The 17,914-nt window shown below is 42.8% G+C and overlaps 2 protein-coding genes across 3 annotated transcripts in view; both read right to left on the bottom strand.

The window, feature by feature from the left end:
* Positions 1-14: 14 nt before the first annotated feature.
* On the bottom strand, positions 15-2,591 carry LOC139106059 (uncharacterized). 2 transcript variants are annotated; one of them, XM_070662547.1, is made up of 8 exons: positions 1,977-2,591; positions 1,592-1,854; positions 1,312-1,498; positions 1,109-1,237; positions 831-1,016; positions 486-753; positions 218-419; positions 15-152 (listed from the first exon to the last, which is right to left on the bottom strand). In XM_070662547.1, exons 2-8 carry the CDS (start codon positions 1,689-1,691, stop codon positions 70-72), a joined length of 1,155 nt encoding a protein of 384 aa, XP_070518648.1. In that variant the 5' UTR covers positions 1,692-1,854; positions 1,977-2,591; the 3' UTR covers positions 15-69. The 2 variants fall into 2 exon arrangements, with proteins under 2 accessions (XP_070518648.1, XP_070518641.1); XM_070662540.1 differs by having other exon boundaries at positions 2,005-2,591.
* A 3,787-nt stretch (positions 2,592-6,378) lies between these two features.
* Positions 6,379-17,914, bottom strand: part of LOC139107633 (dual specificity tyrosine-phosphorylation-regulated kinase 2) — a 35,357-nt gene continuing 23,821 nt past the window's right edge. Inside the window, exon 2 of the mRNA XM_070665397.1 lies at positions 6,379-14,569. Coding sequence (XP_070521498.1) covers positions 13,019-14,569 — 1,551 coding nt within the window. The 3' untranslated portion in view covers positions 6,379-13,018. The remainder of the gene's footprint in view (positions 14,570-17,914) is intronic.

Below are 17,914 nucleotides of genomic sequence, written 5' to 3'. Positions count from 1 at the left end.
ATTTAATTTTAACTTGACAATCGTATTATAGTACATATGTAGACGATAGGGTTTCTTTTTAACTTAAAATTATTTGCTGTTCTTGTCAACGATGTCCTCTACTTTGTCAGAAATCGTTTGGAAACGTTTCATTGCGAGTCGTTTCGAGTAACCTAAGCACGATATAATTCTGTTAGGCAAGAATTTGACTACATACAAACAAAAGATTAATACATACGTTTTGGTTCAATATTGTTTAATCCAATATTGGAAATAATTGTAGTTTTGTGTATAACATCCAATTGTTGCTCAATTCTTTGCAAAGCCTTATGATTCTCCATTTGTGCATCTTTATAACAGTAATATGTACAGATAAGTGTTATAGCACAAAGTGTTAAGGCAATCTTTCTGTACAACCACGTTGTACTTATCAGGTGCGTCTAAAAAAAATCTATTGTATTTGTTGATAAAAAAAATTTTATTAAAAAAAAAAATAGCGATATTACCTTATCATCCGGAGATTGAGGAATGATTTTATCATAATACTGAACTAATATTCTCTCGGCTACTATATTTAAACTTAAAATACTAAAAAGCGTAACTCTTGCGTCAACCGTTCTTCTAGAAGAACTAAATAATGCGCAGAGGATGCAGCTGACAGTGTAAAATATGATAGACTGAAACCAAGACACTTCTCCAATTATCCAGTTTTGAAAAGTGCGTAAATATGAGAAGATTTCATAAAGCAACTCTCTCTGATCTTTAGCCGATTCTCTAAAACGTAAAATTTTATCGATAATTCGTAGAAAATTGCCATTCGATTACCCTTATAAAAATTATTTTTAACTCACTTGAAATCCGTCACCATATTACTAACTGTCTCAGACGAAGTTTGTAGCACAGTTCCAAGTTCTTTGCCATGATCTAACAGTTCGTTTTGAATACGCAAACCCTCTTTCTGACTGTTTAATATTACACCTTGCATTTCAGATGCTTCCAATAATTGATCCTTCATTCGGGAAGATACTTGAAACAATCTAGAATGTAAAAACACATCAGTGTATCTTACAATATTTGAAAATGTTATGTAAGTCACGCCAGGTGTTATATTGTACGCATATACACGTACAATTTTATAGTATTGTCGACTTCGGTTTGCCAAACTTCATAATTCAGAAAAAAACAGATATGAGTTGCGTGAGTATAAAACTCATTGTACGCGGTAAACGCTCGATCCGCCATGCCACTGATGCATTTCCTGCGAAGTAATTCCCATGTAATTACTAGCGTATAACGTTAGATGTAAAAAATAATACAAAATAATCGTTTTACCGACGCTCATCTTCTGTTTCATCGAGATGGCAATTGTAAGTAACATGACCAGAGTCCTCTAAGAAGCAGTTTGCTAGTTGTAAAGCAAGGAGTGAATGTTCCCGATCGTTCAATTTGTCACAATTACTTTTCAATGCTAGAAGAGCATTGTGCCAACACTTTCCATGTTGTGGTAGTGTCGACTTAGCTAAAAAGAAATATACATTTTCAGTTCCATTTCACTCAACTGATCGACATGCACATGTTGTAGGAAACAGCGATTTATTTTTAAGTTCCTTACCTTTTATTAAAGAATATTCTTTTTCACCTAAATCCCTCAAGATCATATTGCCGTTATTGATCGGTATCTCGTAAGTTAGAAGTAACAGAAGCCAAATCATCTCGATGTATAGTTCCCTTAATTTTTGTCAATTTTTCGAAGATGTGTATTGATGGAAAATATGTATCTCATTATTTTGGCGAATGGTACTTGCCGGAAAGTAAACTTCTTTTACCACTGCTACGAAGAAAAAGAGATAAGGAACTCGGATTCTAAATATATACCTGTAAAAAAAAAAAAATTATTTCCTGAGATTGCAATTTTTAATGTGACTAAAAATCACCAAAGCACTTGGCTCCGTGCTCTCACTCGATGTTTAAGCTAATTATTAGCTATAATGACATACGCAGCTAATCATTCACAGATAATCGTACCTCCGCCGAACATTTTAATACCCATCGTAGATGAATGACAGATACATTTAGATTTTATTAGCAATGGACGACCGTGGCGTCGAATTTGAATCACCGTTCAACGGACAACAACTTCAGTTCGACGCGATTGTAATGTAAACCGGTTTTCTTTGTCATCCCTTCCACTCGAAACCCTGGTGCAAGTGCAGCTGGCATGAGAGTGACGCCGACTTCGATATATCTCGGGGGACTGCGATGTATCGGGAATGGCGATTCTCGAACCGACGGATAAAAAACGCGGCGAATTTCGTGGCGTCGCTGGCGAGTAGCCAGCAGCTTTGCCATTGAATTCGCGCGCGCGGACCGAAAATAAGCGAGCGCGGTACGGTAAACGGGCGGTACAGTGACACGGGGTTCGATCTCCTCGTATCTCAAAGACCGGTTTAACCGTACACGGACGCCGGGGACATTTCGGGATCATTGTTCGACCTAGCTGTCCAATCCAAGGCGCCGGCGGCGAGAAGCGTAGCCGCGGAGGGATGCGACGCATGCAGTGCACACACACATACCAGGTATTTATATCTCTTTGTTATACAGCGCTTTATTCTCCGAGCTCTGACCTGCGGCAATAATTATCAAAAAATTAACCCGATCCATCTCTCGACGCGCGACATCGATTTATTTTTACACATCTTTTCAACGGCGTGAGCTGTTTTTGATTAATTTCACAACTCTTCCCCTTCCGGCAAAGTTTCACGCGCCGGCATTTGTATATGTGCAACTAAAATTATCGATATTCCGCGTCGCGGACGGGCGATCTCAAGGCCGAACGGCGATCGATCACCGGTGAGAGACGCACGGCCCCCAAGACGCGAGGAGGAAAAGTATCGCGCGGAACGGAGACGATCGCGAGAGGAAGGCGGTGACCGATCGATCACCTCAACGGCGGCGCGCCATCGACAAGGTGTATAACGCCGGAGCAAATCATCCGCGTCTCCAGCCCGCTTGACGTCAACCTCGTCGCCGCCGCTTCCCGGCCGCGGGGGGGAAATTAAAAATATCCCCGACCCCCGACGAGGTGGTAGTCAATGTCGGATGATTGCAGTTTCGATTTGCCCCACATTTACCGTTCCCGTCTCGACGCGCGCCCGAAGAATGCACAGAATCACGGGAGTCAAGCGTAAACTCGCCGCGATCCGAAAAATTGCTGAGATCTGACGATCAGCTTTTATCTGGCGGCTTTGCTCGTAGACAATTTGGAAGTTACTCGACCACGCGCGATCGGTCGAAGTTAAACAACGCAGGAAAATTTGACGAATTTCGCTTGCGTGTTCAAAAACGGGACGATATCCTGCTGGTGATGAACGAGAGCGTTTAGGAGCGTGGCTGCTGCGTACCGCGGGGGAGGGAGGGTAACGCGAGGCGGATGATGGCGATATTGTGATTAATTGACCCTTGCAACCTTTGCAGCGAACCAGGTCATTTGCAGGGATCCGATATATCGGTACTCTAGACTCGACATTAATTCCCCGGACACAAATCTGGGAGAGATTCCCCCCTGGCTGGTTGGAATTTGAATAGGATTGATGCGTCCCATTGTTTTCTAACGTTTTTCGATTGCAGCGAGATAGCATTGAATTGATGAATTTGCGATATAACATCCGATCGCGCGGCGCTAATTATCATGTCCCGACATTTCGTCATTGTCAAATTTTAATGAAACCGTTTTTCTCTCCCCGAGATAAAGTCACGTTAAATTTAGTTTGTAACGTAAAATAGTTGTCCGACAAAAGTCGGCGTTCGTAAATAATTTTAAGGGTTTGTTGAATTCCGCTGATAAATCAGTACCAACGAGGGCACGGAGGGTTAATTAATAGAAAGTTAATTGAGCGATGTTGAACGGCAGGTTGCGGGGACAGGAATTTAGGAAGCATATCGCGTGAAAATAGTGCAATATTGACGCAAGTCAAGTGCTATATAGGGCTACTTGGGCCGGGTATAATATTAATAGACAATAATGATAAACAGAATTAACTGGAATGTAACACATCGTAACGCACGCTTGGCAAATATCGATCACGTTGCGTTAAAAAACCAACGCCGAGATTATAATTATCTGTAATGTGGGATGTCGGTTACCGATAGTAAGGATGATCGTATTTATAATTAATACGGATAGTAAGGGATAATTTTATTTGAATTTTTCTGAAAGTCGCATTCAAATGCTTCATCTGCTACTTTACTCCGAAAGGATAAACTACGTAGATATACCCGTAAAGAACTATGACCGCGATGCATGCACGTTCTACTTTTGCCTGTTCAATTTTCTTACTGTTAATAAAAATAGAACGTACATTTATGGAGATATTTTCATTACTTAATGTATCGTTCTATAAAAAAAAAAAAAATTTATTTTATACGTTCTCACATCGTCCCTCGCGAACATCTTTCTCACGATTAGACTTTCATCCTATTTAGTTATTCCAAAGTCGTCGTATTACTGTATGTATCCCAAGAATCAGAGAAATTAACATGTGTTACGATAAAGCTACAATATAAAAATTAATTCGCGGCATGTGCTAATGATCTCGTTGCAGATAAGCGTTATATCAAAAGGTAACCGCGTATTATCGGGCATACATCATTACATGACGCGGTCAAACATCGACGACATCGCGCGCACCGTTCCGTTTTCACCGGAAAGTGTAATCAATAAATAGACATGGGTGATACATATCCGTCTGTCTGTCCGTTCGTCCGATACGTATCAGTTAAGTATACTTAATGACTCACTCTCATTTACCGGACGTGGTATAATTGAATTGCCCTAAATTCATACTTGCACCGAGGCACGAGCACCAATTTTGTCGGCAATATATATTTATCTTATTTAAAAAAATTGGTGTGACGCCTGAATGGAAAACTTTATTTTTAATTATTTATTTGATATATTATTTAGAAGCGCGTGCATTCTTTTTTGACTTAATATTTGTAGCATCTCTACAACTAAATTGTATATTTCTTTTTGTTACAGATCAACGCAGCTGCATTCACCGCCGTCATCAAAAGTGCCGTCACCGCCGGTATTAATAATTACACGAACCGCAGTCGGTTCGTCGGTCGTTCCGTAAGTTTCGTTAAGTATTCGGGCGGAATTTTTTAACATACGACTTTCTTCTAACCGCGAGTGCTAAACATGAAATGCGCGAAAGTAATCATTGTAATTTTCGGGATTATAAAATCACGGTCGGGGTGTTCGCGAGTGACTTGTGCGCGAAAGGATGACTCGACACACAAACTGAGAGGAGGAGCAGGCCCGGGACGGGCATCCTGCATCGGCGGAGCAACTTTTAGGTGAAAATTAATTCTTTAAATAAAATCTTAATTAAAAAAAAATTTACCTTTTTTATTAACTTTATTAATTGATATACCAGCATCTTTACATTAATATTCTGCATTTTATGTTACAGTCACTGGCAGAACTCACAACTCCGTTGAAGCTCATGCAGATTGGTAAGTCGCATGATTTTTTTTTCGTAGTTTATAATTGAGTCTTTTGAACCGGTAACACGTCGTCGACCATAGATTACTCAATTTTAACTATCATCTAGAAATTGTTATAATTATTTTATGTCCCCAATTATAATAACGCGCACGAATTATGACATTTCGCTTAAAAAAGTACAACTGCAGGATCGAATAATCGAACGAATTGGATATGTTTCGCGCGAAGGGCGATATTCCGACATCGATCGACGACGTCGCTCCGAAAGTGACGTCGGGCCGATGTAACGCTAGTCCGTCTCAGGAGAATCACCGTCACGCGACGTGTCCGTAATTATTATTCATCTGTGTGCACCCGAATGGGTGATACGGGGGAATGGGGAGCGCCTTGATTCGGGTCCATTTTGGTTTGGACAAGTCTCGGAGGAGACAGAAAATTCGATAGGATCCGGAATGACGAGTATCAAGGATCACCGGGACGATTTCGGTAACGCGGGTCTCTTCTTCCTTGACTCATAGTTCGAACTCTGTGGAACAAAATCGAGATTATCTCGATGAATAAAGTCGATTCTAAGAAGTTCGTTGCGTGAGCGAATCAACCTCACAATCGAGGCGAGATCTGTTTTAGATAGGACCGCATATTCAGAGTAAATCTTACAAATTATGCACTTACCTCATTTCTGTCTGCGACCGGTGCTTTTTTGCTATGCAAATGAATCTAGGTCAATTCCAGGTTGGTTCTTTGGCCCTTTCGGAGGGATAATCTTCTCTAATTTCAACTGAAATCTCGACGGAAACCATTTTATTTTCGAGAACAAGTCGTTCTTGATTCAGCTTCGCGGGGAAAAAGTCGGGAGAGGAGATTCAGGGATCTGAAAAATTACAGAAAGCTTTAACTGTCATAAGCAGCGTTTATTTCGTTTCTTAATCAAGTCGGAGCAGTTCTTTAAAAAATCATGTTCGCGCTTTCGTGACTCGCGGCGAGAACGCGTTTACAATTGTTTGCGGGTGAAAGGGAGAAAGGGTTGAGGGAGGGTGAGTGGTGTGTTTTTACACGTGAGACGAACGCTCGAATCGCATTCTATATTCGTAGATCTGTTCTTTTCTTCTTTTTCTTTTCTTTTTCCTGCCTTATATATATTTATATATGTATAACATGCGGTGTTCGCCACGTGGACGAGAAACGCGCGACGACGCACCTCGTCCCTTCGTCCGTCGAAGGAGTTCGCTGATCGCGAAGAGAATGCGGGGATGTGCGGGAAGGGCGGCGGGGAAGGGACGCAACGAGCATGATTTCTCGCGTAATCATAATTATGCGGATTATCCATGTATGTGTATTTATTTATAATATTTATATTCATAATGATGTATGTACGAGTAAGAGATCAAACTTTGCATTGTCGCTTAAATAAAATGAGAAGCCACGTTAATATCCTAAGAACTTAGCATAAACTTACTTAAACCAGAGCAGACGGATGCGTGTACGTGTACGTGTGTATGTGTGGTACTGTGTGTATGTGGGTGTGCGCGTGTTGTGTCAAGTTTGTGACAATATGCATTTTACGGCGGTACAAAAGCCGAGACGATTAGCCGCCGCGAACCATCCGTGAGAAGCTCGGGAAAGCGAGTTCGTGTGGGAAGAAAATTAAAAAGAGTTAAAAAGATTAAAGAGCACATGGCGAACGCGGTGAGTCCGTAAATTCACCGAAGTTCGCTTTTAAAAGCAAAGTTGTATCTAAAAATCGCGCTTTACGTATATCATGATGGCCTTTTTCTTTTCGTAAATCCTCCGGTAGAATATTTCGGAGCGATAAAAAGGAGTAAAAACGTCCGACGTGAAATGTCGTTGTCGTCGTATAATGCAAGCGTAATGCAGAGTAATATCATCGACAAAAATGTAAAGTTCGTACACAATAAAGTACAAAATAAGAAAGAAACGTGCGATGCATAAATGCGGAGCGGCAGTCACGTAATAAAAGTCAAACGTGATGAGAAAATCGTTCCATCAATCGATTTCCTCAGATTAAATGCTTAAAAAAATTCGCGTGAAGAGTTAAAATATTAATTGATCCTAGCGAAATCATGACAGTCTTTGCATTAAAAAATATTTTAAAAACTAGTTTCGTAATAAACAATAAAATAGCATTTTCTGCAACATATTAAAATTAAATCATTATAAATCTGCAAAAGAGCTTTTAAATTGGAAAAGAAATTGTCACATCCTCTTTGTATTATCCTTCTTCTATAATCCATAATATCATAAAGCTAATGAAAATCCTGGTATTAATAACGTTCGGTATAAAGCGCACTTTCTTCTCTGGATAACGCTAGGATTAATTAATTTATATCTCCGAGAGACCACGGATGAATCGCGGCGGCGCAAACATATCCTTGTACACAACATAACAACTTAAAATATAGGAAAAGTCTTACAGTCGACTAAGTAAAACGATAACCAAAGACGGTGTTATCGAAGTAAAACGAAAACGCCTTGCTGCAGGTAGGCGAGAAGTGCGTGGAAAAGACATGCGTGCAAACAAATAATGACCAGTACGTATGCGACGCGCGTACCTGAGAGACAGAGAGCGTGTACGCATTTGTATGTGTGCATATGTGTGTGTATGTGTGTGTATGCTTTGTTGTACGTGGATATTTTCGAAACCACGCAGGTAATTGTGGCAGCATTCTTAGTTCCACTTGAATTTCACTTTTCTCGCGAGAGAGCTTATATATACTTATAGAAATTATGTACGGTAGCCATGACTATTATTCACGCTGTAACTGTATTAATTACCAACAAAGTTGAGTTACCCCCGCCCTTTTTTTTAATTCTTTTTTCGTAACATTCAGAAAGACGCTGTAAAATAATTTCAAAAATTTACTCTCTCGCCGGCGATCAAAGTAAAAAAATATTTTGCTAGGAACAAATGTAGGCAAATGTAGTTAACGCGATAAAAAAAATCATCCTGGAATTAACTGGGACTTTCATGCTCGATAGAAATCATATTAACTTCTACGCACTCGCGTACATGTATATATCTTATCGGAGATCAATCTCGTAATCTTTGATAAACTGTATAGATAAAAATATCGTTCAGTCGGGATACATAAGATGCGCGACTTCGTGAAAATAATAGGAGAAAAGGATACGTAGCATCTCGTCAGAAGATATGACGCCGAAGTTTACAATTGAGCTAATGAAAACGAATTAATCGCGAACTTCTTTGAACAATTTTTTTATTTTTGTTTTATGCAAATAATTTAAGAAAAAAAAATAGGAATTACAGCTCGCTCTTAAAAATATTAGCCTTATTTTAAATTAGTCAATTAAAATTTAATAACCTAACGTTACATATGATATGTGAAAAATGATCTATAGATGCGGTTCGCGTCCTAAACCGCGGGCTTTGCAAGTGAACCGACACACCGAGAGGACAACGCGGGGACGTATTAAAATGATATTGATCTGTAATTCCTCGTGCTACGACTTACGAATTAAGAGTAAATCTCGGATCACAATTTGTTATCGCTGCGCGACGATGATTCGCAACTACGTAGCTATCACAATGTTCGCCGCGCGACCGCAGTAATTAATTAATACGCTCAGCTTTCTAGAATATTAAAGCTGCGCGTTGCCTAGATTATGCGCTTCGAAAATGCTAGGAACAAAGCGACAGTGACATTACACATGTAATTATGCCATGAACTTGTTCCGCGATGTATACCATTTTAAAAAGGTGCGATGCGAGCGTTTTAAAGGCTACGGATTGTAACGAACGTGGGATTGTGTTATGCATGTGTGTGTGTGTGTGTGTGTATTTTATGTTTTCGTGTCTGTGTCGCCAAGTTTTTTTTTCTTTTTTTTTTTTCTCGCAGGCACGTACATACGTAATCTATAATACACTCCGAGAGCTAGGAAACAGTATTCAACGCAAAATCCATTTTGGTACGGTAAAAACTTGAGGCTTTGCCAGTCTCCAATAACGTACACAGTGACCAAGGAACAACGATACTAACCGCGATCGATCCGATTCTTCACACATACTCATACACAGGTAAAGTCACACACACATACACATACACACATATAAGGGAGAGAGTCTGTTATCATTAAAGCTTCTTCACCTGCCTCATTTATTTTTAAAAAACATTCTTTCTATTTAATGAAGAACTTTATCTTGCAATTTATCCTTAATAGAAATTGAATTAAATTTTTAATCAGATACATTTCTAAAAGAAAAGTTCTTTTTTATACAACTGATGCTGGCAACTGGGGAAAATGGAGAATCGGACGAACCGAGGCTAGAGTCGACGTGTCTGAGAGAAACCGATCCTAAATTCCCGTTTATCTATGACTTAATACAGTGGCTTTGTTCTAATCGCTCAAACAGGTGCCTCTGCATCGTTCGTTGGGCGCTACGCGCACGTGTCGTGAACACAACTCGCCAAACGTCCGTCTGACGAACGTTCACCTCGTTTCAGGTTACTTCGACGACTAGCTTCCGCACCGCGAATGCGTGTAAAAAGAGATTCCTCGATCCCGGAGCTGAATCGTGCGTGCGTTATCCCGCGTGAAAAATCCCTGTTCCCGAAAATTTCCGTTGGACGTGCGACTAACCGGTTGACGACCTCCCCGCCTCGCTCCGTCGCTAATCGTCAATCGATCGGACGACTCGCGAAAGCAATTTTCCACGCAATTTCCCCGGAATAACCCGGCTGCAGATGGCATCCATCGGATAGTGATAGGTTATTACAGAATAACTGGCCGCATTATGAAATAATCCGACGGTTCTTAGAAGCCGTAAGCGAGCCCATTAAGCGAGACACTAAACGCAACGCTGAACTCGGCAATTTCGCGTAAGTGAATGTAAATTATGTGTACATTACGTATAACGTACACACGTACTCCGCGATTCCTTATTATCGGAAGGACTTCTTTTAGCGTCGAATAAGGCCAACTTACTCGTACGAAAAAAAAAAGAAAAAAAAAATTAAAATAAAGACTATCAGTCGTTAGAGCAACAGGAATTAAATAACGAGCTTATCTAAACGAAGAAACGAAATTTCTTCGATCTAAGCTGCGACGATCTTCGACGAGGAAGTTGATGCAGAGGATGAGAATGGAAATCCCCGAGATATCCGACGCGACTAAGGAAGCTCGCGAGAGAGATTTCCACGCGACGCGGCTCAGCCCTCTCGCTTCCAAGAGCGACAGTGCACGCCGGCGAAAGCACGATTCGTCGCGATTTACGTGTTCAAGAGGGATGCACGGGGACGGGGTCGTGAAGCGAGAGGGGTTAACGTAGCCAACCTGGATTCCGAGGCACCTGTTAGCCGGGCGTGATGCGACCGTGCGCACACGACGGTAATGCTAAAACGCGCGTTCCCTAACGGTTTACTTTACGAAAAGGTTCTTAGCTATCATACAAACGCTTACGCAATTATATAGTACATGTACATCGTTACGTTTAGAAACGTGATACAGTCTCTCGTCGTTTTGTCCCGCGCGATCGCTCTTTCCCTCCCTTCCTGCCACCCGCTTTCGCCGGACTCGTTCTCTCGTTATTGCCCGTCGATTCCACGCCTTTTAAAGATAATTATTGAACCTAGACGGATGGCCGGAATCGATCTCTCAATTTCAAATCGATCTTTCCTTTATTCTCTCACGCGTGCAGTCGCTCGTTTCGTTTACTCGCTCGCTTTGCATCGTTTTCGAATACCCCGATATTCCGACCGGCACACTTCACGCGCTGTTTACCGCCCGCGCGGTTAAAAATTCACCGCGACGATCCATTTTTCCGAACGAGAGGCTCGATCGCCCGTGATTTTTACGAAATCGCAAATCTCTCACCGGATATCCCAGAAACCATTAAGCTCTACACGCTGAAATTTACACCGGCCGATTCATGGCGCGCGCTTGGTTAAATATTCATATACGAAATTAATAATTTAAACAACGCTGCGAATTATCACACCGCAAATATCGAGTAACATAATCGCATTTATTGCGAGTGCATTATTCAAAAAGAAATTGAGAATTTAGTTTGCGACGGTGATCGATTGGAAAACGACTAGATCAGACCGATTGTTACTCGCATCATATTATCTAAAAAAAAAAAAAAGGATAGTTTTGAGCGGATTTTGCGCGATCTTTCTCGAGATCGGATAGCGGCGCGTGTATTGTACTGCGAAATTGCAACGACAACTGATAGAGCAAACATGAGCCACCGATTAAAGCGGCGAGGAAATAAATTAAGTCAGTGTAACCATTGTAAATAGCGATTAACACTTGAAGTGCCGTATTGTTGCTCTCCGCGCAAGCGAGAACCGCGGGGATTGAAGACGCAGCTAAACGCCGAGCGTTTCTGCCTCGATTAAATGTACGCGGCGAATAATAAGCACCGAGACAAGAATGCACGAAAGGAGAATTAACCCAGTTAGCCCAGAAGAAGCCGAGGGAAGTTAACAAACCCGGCGCGATTTTTTTCTCGTCGTAAATTGCGCGTCGCGCCGTTCATCGTGTCGGATTAAACGCTAGAACGTCGTAAAGTAAGCGAAGTACAACGTAGCCGCCAGGTACGATATTTTCCCGGCGTTTTCCTTGGTTTCCGCCGTACTTGCTTTTAATCAAAGCTCGCTTCAGAATTGACTGCGCTTCAAGTTCGGCTGAGACCGTAATGAGTGTGCATAATTCATCATTAATGGATCCGTGTAATGAGCAATTTGACGCAAGCAGAGCGGGCTCCCTCTTTCTATCCTCAGAGCCGCATAATAAGATCTTTAATTATAATAATAGGAAAGAAAAAATGGACGATGAAACCGATACGTAATTAACTGCGATAATTGAAAGTATCACCAGGAGCGTAAAAAAATAATTTTCCGTCGGTCGCGATAATCGAGAAATGGATCTTCTATAAAATGATTTATGAGCTCACGATCGTATTGTATGTTTGCCAAATATGTGTAACAAATCGGTCGCGTATTTTTACGGCGGAGGCAATGGTAGCGAAAATAAGGTAGGAAACCCAATGACGAAACCGCGAAACATGATATTTTCCTAAATAACGCTAACTCTATATATGGACGTTCGGCGTTTGTCTTTTTAATTTTGAGAAGAGAACATTTTCCGATCTCCACGAAATGACTCGTCTCACAGGAAACGCTTTTCGATTCGTTTTATTATTATTATCATCATCTTTTTTACAAATCGATTCGCGGTCTACCGACAACCAGCCGCGCCGCGGTGACCGTAGAAACGCGACGTACGAATCACAGCGGTGTTATTTAAGATCGATGAGCGAGCCCGACCCTTCGACCGCGAGTAACCTTCCCGACGCTATGTCGAGGTAGCGACGCTCGGACGTTGTCCGGGTCATCTTTACCTTTAAGTTACATTTTTTTTTTTTTTTTTCCGTCTACGAGCGAATCGCGCGATTATTTCGCGATGAGAAGCTCGGTAGTAATGCCGAGAACGACAGCGGGCGAGCGAATTGGAGAAAGGAGAAAAGAACGATTGGCGTAATGTCTTGGCCTATCGTTTCAAGTCCTCGAGGATGTCCTGAATCCCCGAGTGAAGCATGAGTAGTGCTCTTCGGCTGGAGCTGCCCGAAGAGCCGTGAGAGCCGTAGTTATCGTGCGACGCACCATTGTTATTGTGCTGCTGTTGCGTCTGGTGTGTCTGGCGAGCGCGCTGCGACTTGCCGGTGGTCGCGCCATCAACAGAATTGAGCGATTGATGACTGCTGCTTTGATTTGACCGATGACTACTGTGCAGCTGAGACTCGGACAGGCAGCCGTAAGAACCGAGGGGATACGGATCGAAGATCGTCACCGGCAACTCGCTTGCGCGCTCTCTTTGCTGCTGGCGTTCGGTCTTGCTCGCGGGAATGTCGCCGCTCGTCGCGTTATTACCACTTTGCAATTGATTGTTCGTTTTGCTGGAGCTCCTGCTACTTACGGAATTGAGCGACTGGTGGCCACTGTTTAATCCCCCCGTCGTGTCCCAAGTATTACCGTGCATTTGAGACGCGCCGTACGCCGACGAATAACTCGCGTAAGCGGACACTACGTCCTCGACTAAGCGGTTGCCCCTTTGCTGGCCGGTGGTTTTGCTCGCGGAGATGTCGTCGCTGGTATTATTGCCTCCCTGCAAACTGTTAGTCTTGCTGGAGGAGCTCCTGCCACCGCCGCCGCCGCCACCCCCGCCGCCGCCACCACCGCCGCCGCCGCCAGTCCCGCTGATAGAGTTCAGCGACTGGTGACCGCTGCTTAAGCCCCCCGTTGTGCCCCAAGTACCGCCATGCAATTGGGATGCGTTGTACGAGTAACCCGCGTAAGTCGACACCATGTCTTCCACCAAACGGTTTCCCCTCGTCTGCTGGGACGTCGTTTTGTTCGCCGCGATTTCGTCGCTAGCGTTATTGCTACTCTGCAGACTGTTAGTCTTGCTGGAACTCCTGTTGCCGGACGCGGACGTTCTCAGAGTGGAACCACCGGTGGTCGCGGGTTGCGCCGACGTAACTGCTGGTAGCGTGTCGTTTTTATCGCCCGGCGGCCTCGGCAATCGGCGCCGCAGCCACGGATGTTTCAGCGCCTTGTTCGGCGTCATCCGACACTCCGGCTCCCACACGAGGCAACGCCTGATGAAGTCCAAGAACAGCACGTCGTCGCAACCCTTAAGAGCACGCTCGAGATCGTGCGAGCCCGGCGGACCGCGCAGCTTCCCTCGTCTCGATAGACCCCCGCTTAGTAATGTCGTGCCGTTCGGCATCGCCGTCGCGGTGCAATACTTCGGGTAGCCCTTCGAGCTGATGAACTGACGCGTTCGCTTAGAGTTCTGTAGCAGCCGCTGCGGCGGCATACCCAGCATTTCGATAATACACGCTAACTGATCCGCTTCGTCCTCACCCGGCAGTAACGGGAAACCGGTGAACAGCTCCGCCAAGATGCAACCGAGACTCCACATGTCGATCGGCATCCCGTATTTCGCGCCCAGTATCACTTCCGGCGCGCGGTAGAAGCGACTCTGGATGTAGGTGTATATCCGTTGATTCTCGTAGCAGCTGGAACCGAAATCTATCACCTGCAACAACGCGGAGATATCTCGTCAGTGCTCCAAATTAATTCAGTTGAATCAATATATACATATTTTTTTTTTTTTAATACGGCGAGAGATATTTAATTTAGAAGGTTCGAAAATAACTAAACTATTTATTTCGAAGAGAAAAATTCTCGTTTGAGAGTATAGACTATTTAGGATGTAGATTTATAAAAAATTTGTTACTACAGCTCGATACGCCCTAGTCAGATGTGACGCCAAACTGTATACGTGCCGAGACATGTTCATTCCTGTGAATCGATCAAGTTCATATAAAGCTCGAGTTCATTAATAATTTCTGTGCGCAAATGGTAATGGAACAGGACGAGATGTGCCTCAGGTACACGTGTTTTCGAAAATAATTTACGTGACCCACGTAAAGTAAGGCGCGTGTATCGTTTATAGCGCGCCTGGCAGCAAACGTGTTATAATGATGACCAGATAATTTTACCTCACGTTCACCGTTTGAACGTAACATCGTTTCAATCACAACGTGCCTCGGTAACAGCAACGTGATTGAAAAGGAGCATGTCTATCTCGCAGCACGATATTTCAATACTCCGTCGCATTATATTTTACATTCCGTTATTAATTACTGTTTAATTAACGTACTTAAACGATTAATATATTTTTACGTGACCGTACGTTGAAAGTTTATTTCCTTATGCTTGTGTCACGATACAGAACAGCGGTTATTTTTTTTTTTTTTTTTTTTTTTTTGCGGTGTGTTTTACGATCTGATCGATATTTTCATCTCTCATTTACGACGACCTCGAAATCGCGGGCATTATTATATTACTTTGGTCAACGGATGAAAGACGAGCGAGACAGATTACACCAGCGAACGTCGTGCAATTCGATAATCCCTGCCTTCTGGCCTACTTTAATATTTCGGGTAACGTCGTTCCTTTCGCGTGTGTAGCGAAACAGAAACGGCATGTTGGAGATTGTCCAGGACTCGGCGTGGCTCGCATAGATTTGACTGCTCGGTCACGACGCGCGATTTCAATGAGCTATAATTTTCCGACGATCAATACCCAATGCGGCGACCTCCGACAAAATTCCCGTTTAAAAATAGCTCACGTCTTCGTGGATCAAAGAACCGAAGTGCCAGGCATCGACACGGATACGTTTATTAGCGACATCGACGACTCTGGATGAGAAAGATTCAGTTGTGTCTCCAATCGAATCCGTATAATTTGGCACGGGTTCGAACGACAAATCTGGATCTGAGCTGAAAAATGGCTCTGCTTATTCCGAAGTTCTACATTTTACTTGACCCCACCGGCCGACATGTGAGCACGTCTCCACGTGCGTCATCGTGACAAAACATTCAGGTTGATCGATTTCACGAGGCGACCGACCGGGTGGCCGGAAGTTTTCGCGGGGTGCACTTTTGACGGAAGTACCCGTCACGCAGACACACTAGGAATTATTTTTTCCCTGTGACGTAAACGGAACATTTTTTTAATTTCAATGTAAAACTTTGGCGTAAAAAGTGTCGGAAAGTTCGAGCGTTAAACATAAAAAAAAAAAAATTAAACAAAACAAGAGAAACCAATGTTTTTGATTATGCGAACCATTTTAACATTTGACACGTGAAATATTATAGAGAGAGAGAGATAGAGGGAACTGGCGGAAATCTAATTTGCAAATTCTCTGTTATTGCATTTTTGCTAACTCTGCAATTTAATGGCGTTTCCGAACATGTCTTCCATTAAAAATTTTTTTGTCTCGCTGAATATGTTTACCATGCATGCCGTTACGCAAAATAATATATTCACCCCTGCATACATGCAGCTGCAGCAATGCAAGACTCGAGGGGAATGCGACCTCACTCTGAATTTGCAAATAGTCACGAATATTTATTAAGAATTAACTTTACGAAGGGAACAACTCATTTGCGGATATTTTAATTTAATTCCGATATAAGCTTTTCTCTTTCATAAATAATCCCAAATTATTACACGACGCATATAGAATTGCAAAAATTTTGCAATCATTATATTTTGCATAAACTATTTTCGCGTTTGAATAATATTGAAATATATTCCGATGCCACCAATCGCGCTCTTCGTTTCCCTCGCGTTTCGGAGTGTAATTCCCGTCGAAATTGCATTGGCCTTTCTCGCGGGACGATCGATCCGCGTTTTATTTGCGAACTTCGTCGAGAAAGTCGCCTTTTTCAATGATTTTCACTTCGAGAAGCAAAATAGGTCGGGATCAATAGACGGTACAGAGGCAGGTAATAAAAAGAGCAACTGTATAGGCACCACCGGCGTTTTAATTCACGATCTCCGTGGTCACGGCGACTTCTTTTTCCTCTCAGGTGACCGCAGAGGAGGAAGCGCTCTCGCCTTTGCGAAAAGGGAAGCGCTCGCAGAAGGCCATCCGGCGTCGAGGCGTTTTATCGTACCCCGTGAAATGAGATATGAGGGGGAGAATGTTTATTCGCGGTTTTCCCCGTTCGTTCCGCGCCGCGCGCGAGAGAACGGCGATAAAAGGAGGAGGCTCATTCCCCTAATTGGAACGCGCGCCAGTTTTGCCTTTCGAGGTAACAGGTGGTGCCTATACATGCCACTTATTCGCGCAATGTTCTTTGTCGCCGCGGAAAAAACTTTCGTCGTGTAATTCTTTTTTTTCTTTTTTTTTTCCTCGAAAATAACACCCATGTCCTTTCGATTATGCAAATCTTCTGTTTCGTAAGAAAATCAGTGCTGCGGACATTGTGATATTAAATTATAAAAATCCCTGCGTTTCACCATTATCGAGTAGGCGACGAGGCTACTTTCTTCAGATTGCAAGCGATATGTGACCGAGTGACATTTGCGTACAAACAATAGAGCGCGATATCGCACAATTAAATAACGAAGGGCCGAGAGTCGAGCCGTCGTATAAAACAATAATTAATTTGACGGTATCACCTCGTCGAGATTATCCGATAATCGTTTCAGGATATACCACGTGGGAATAATTCAGTTGAATGTCGTATTCCGCGTGCAATGTGTATTATACAATTTTCTGCCATGTGTAAAGAAAGGGAAGCGGGAAAAGAACTTTTTTTTTTCATTACCGGCGATCGTCGAGGCGTAACAATTAATACGAATGAGAGAAAAGCTGAATAAATTGTAAAATCCGGTGCGGGAAATTAATGATCGTCCCTCGTGCTGCGGCTGCATCGCGACGAAAAAAAAAGAGAAAAAAAAATAAAAACGCGCATATATTTATTATACAGGAAATTTTTCGATATTTTTGATACGAAATCTCGCCTGTCCTCTATGAGAAGAGGTGCATTATTCTGCCTCGTTTTTTTTTCTTCGCGTCACCGGG

Source organism: Cardiocondyla obscurior, linkage group LG01 (genome assembly GCF_019399895.1).
Source record: "Cardiocondyla obscurior isolate alpha-2009 linkage group LG01, Cobs3.1, whole genome shotgun sequence".
NCBI lineage: Eukaryota > Metazoa > Arthropoda > Insecta > Hymenoptera > Formicidae > Cardiocondyla > Cardiocondyla obscurior.
The sequence above is the reverse complement of the archived record's forward strand: the minus strand, read 5'-3'. Positions and strand labels throughout refer to the sequence as shown.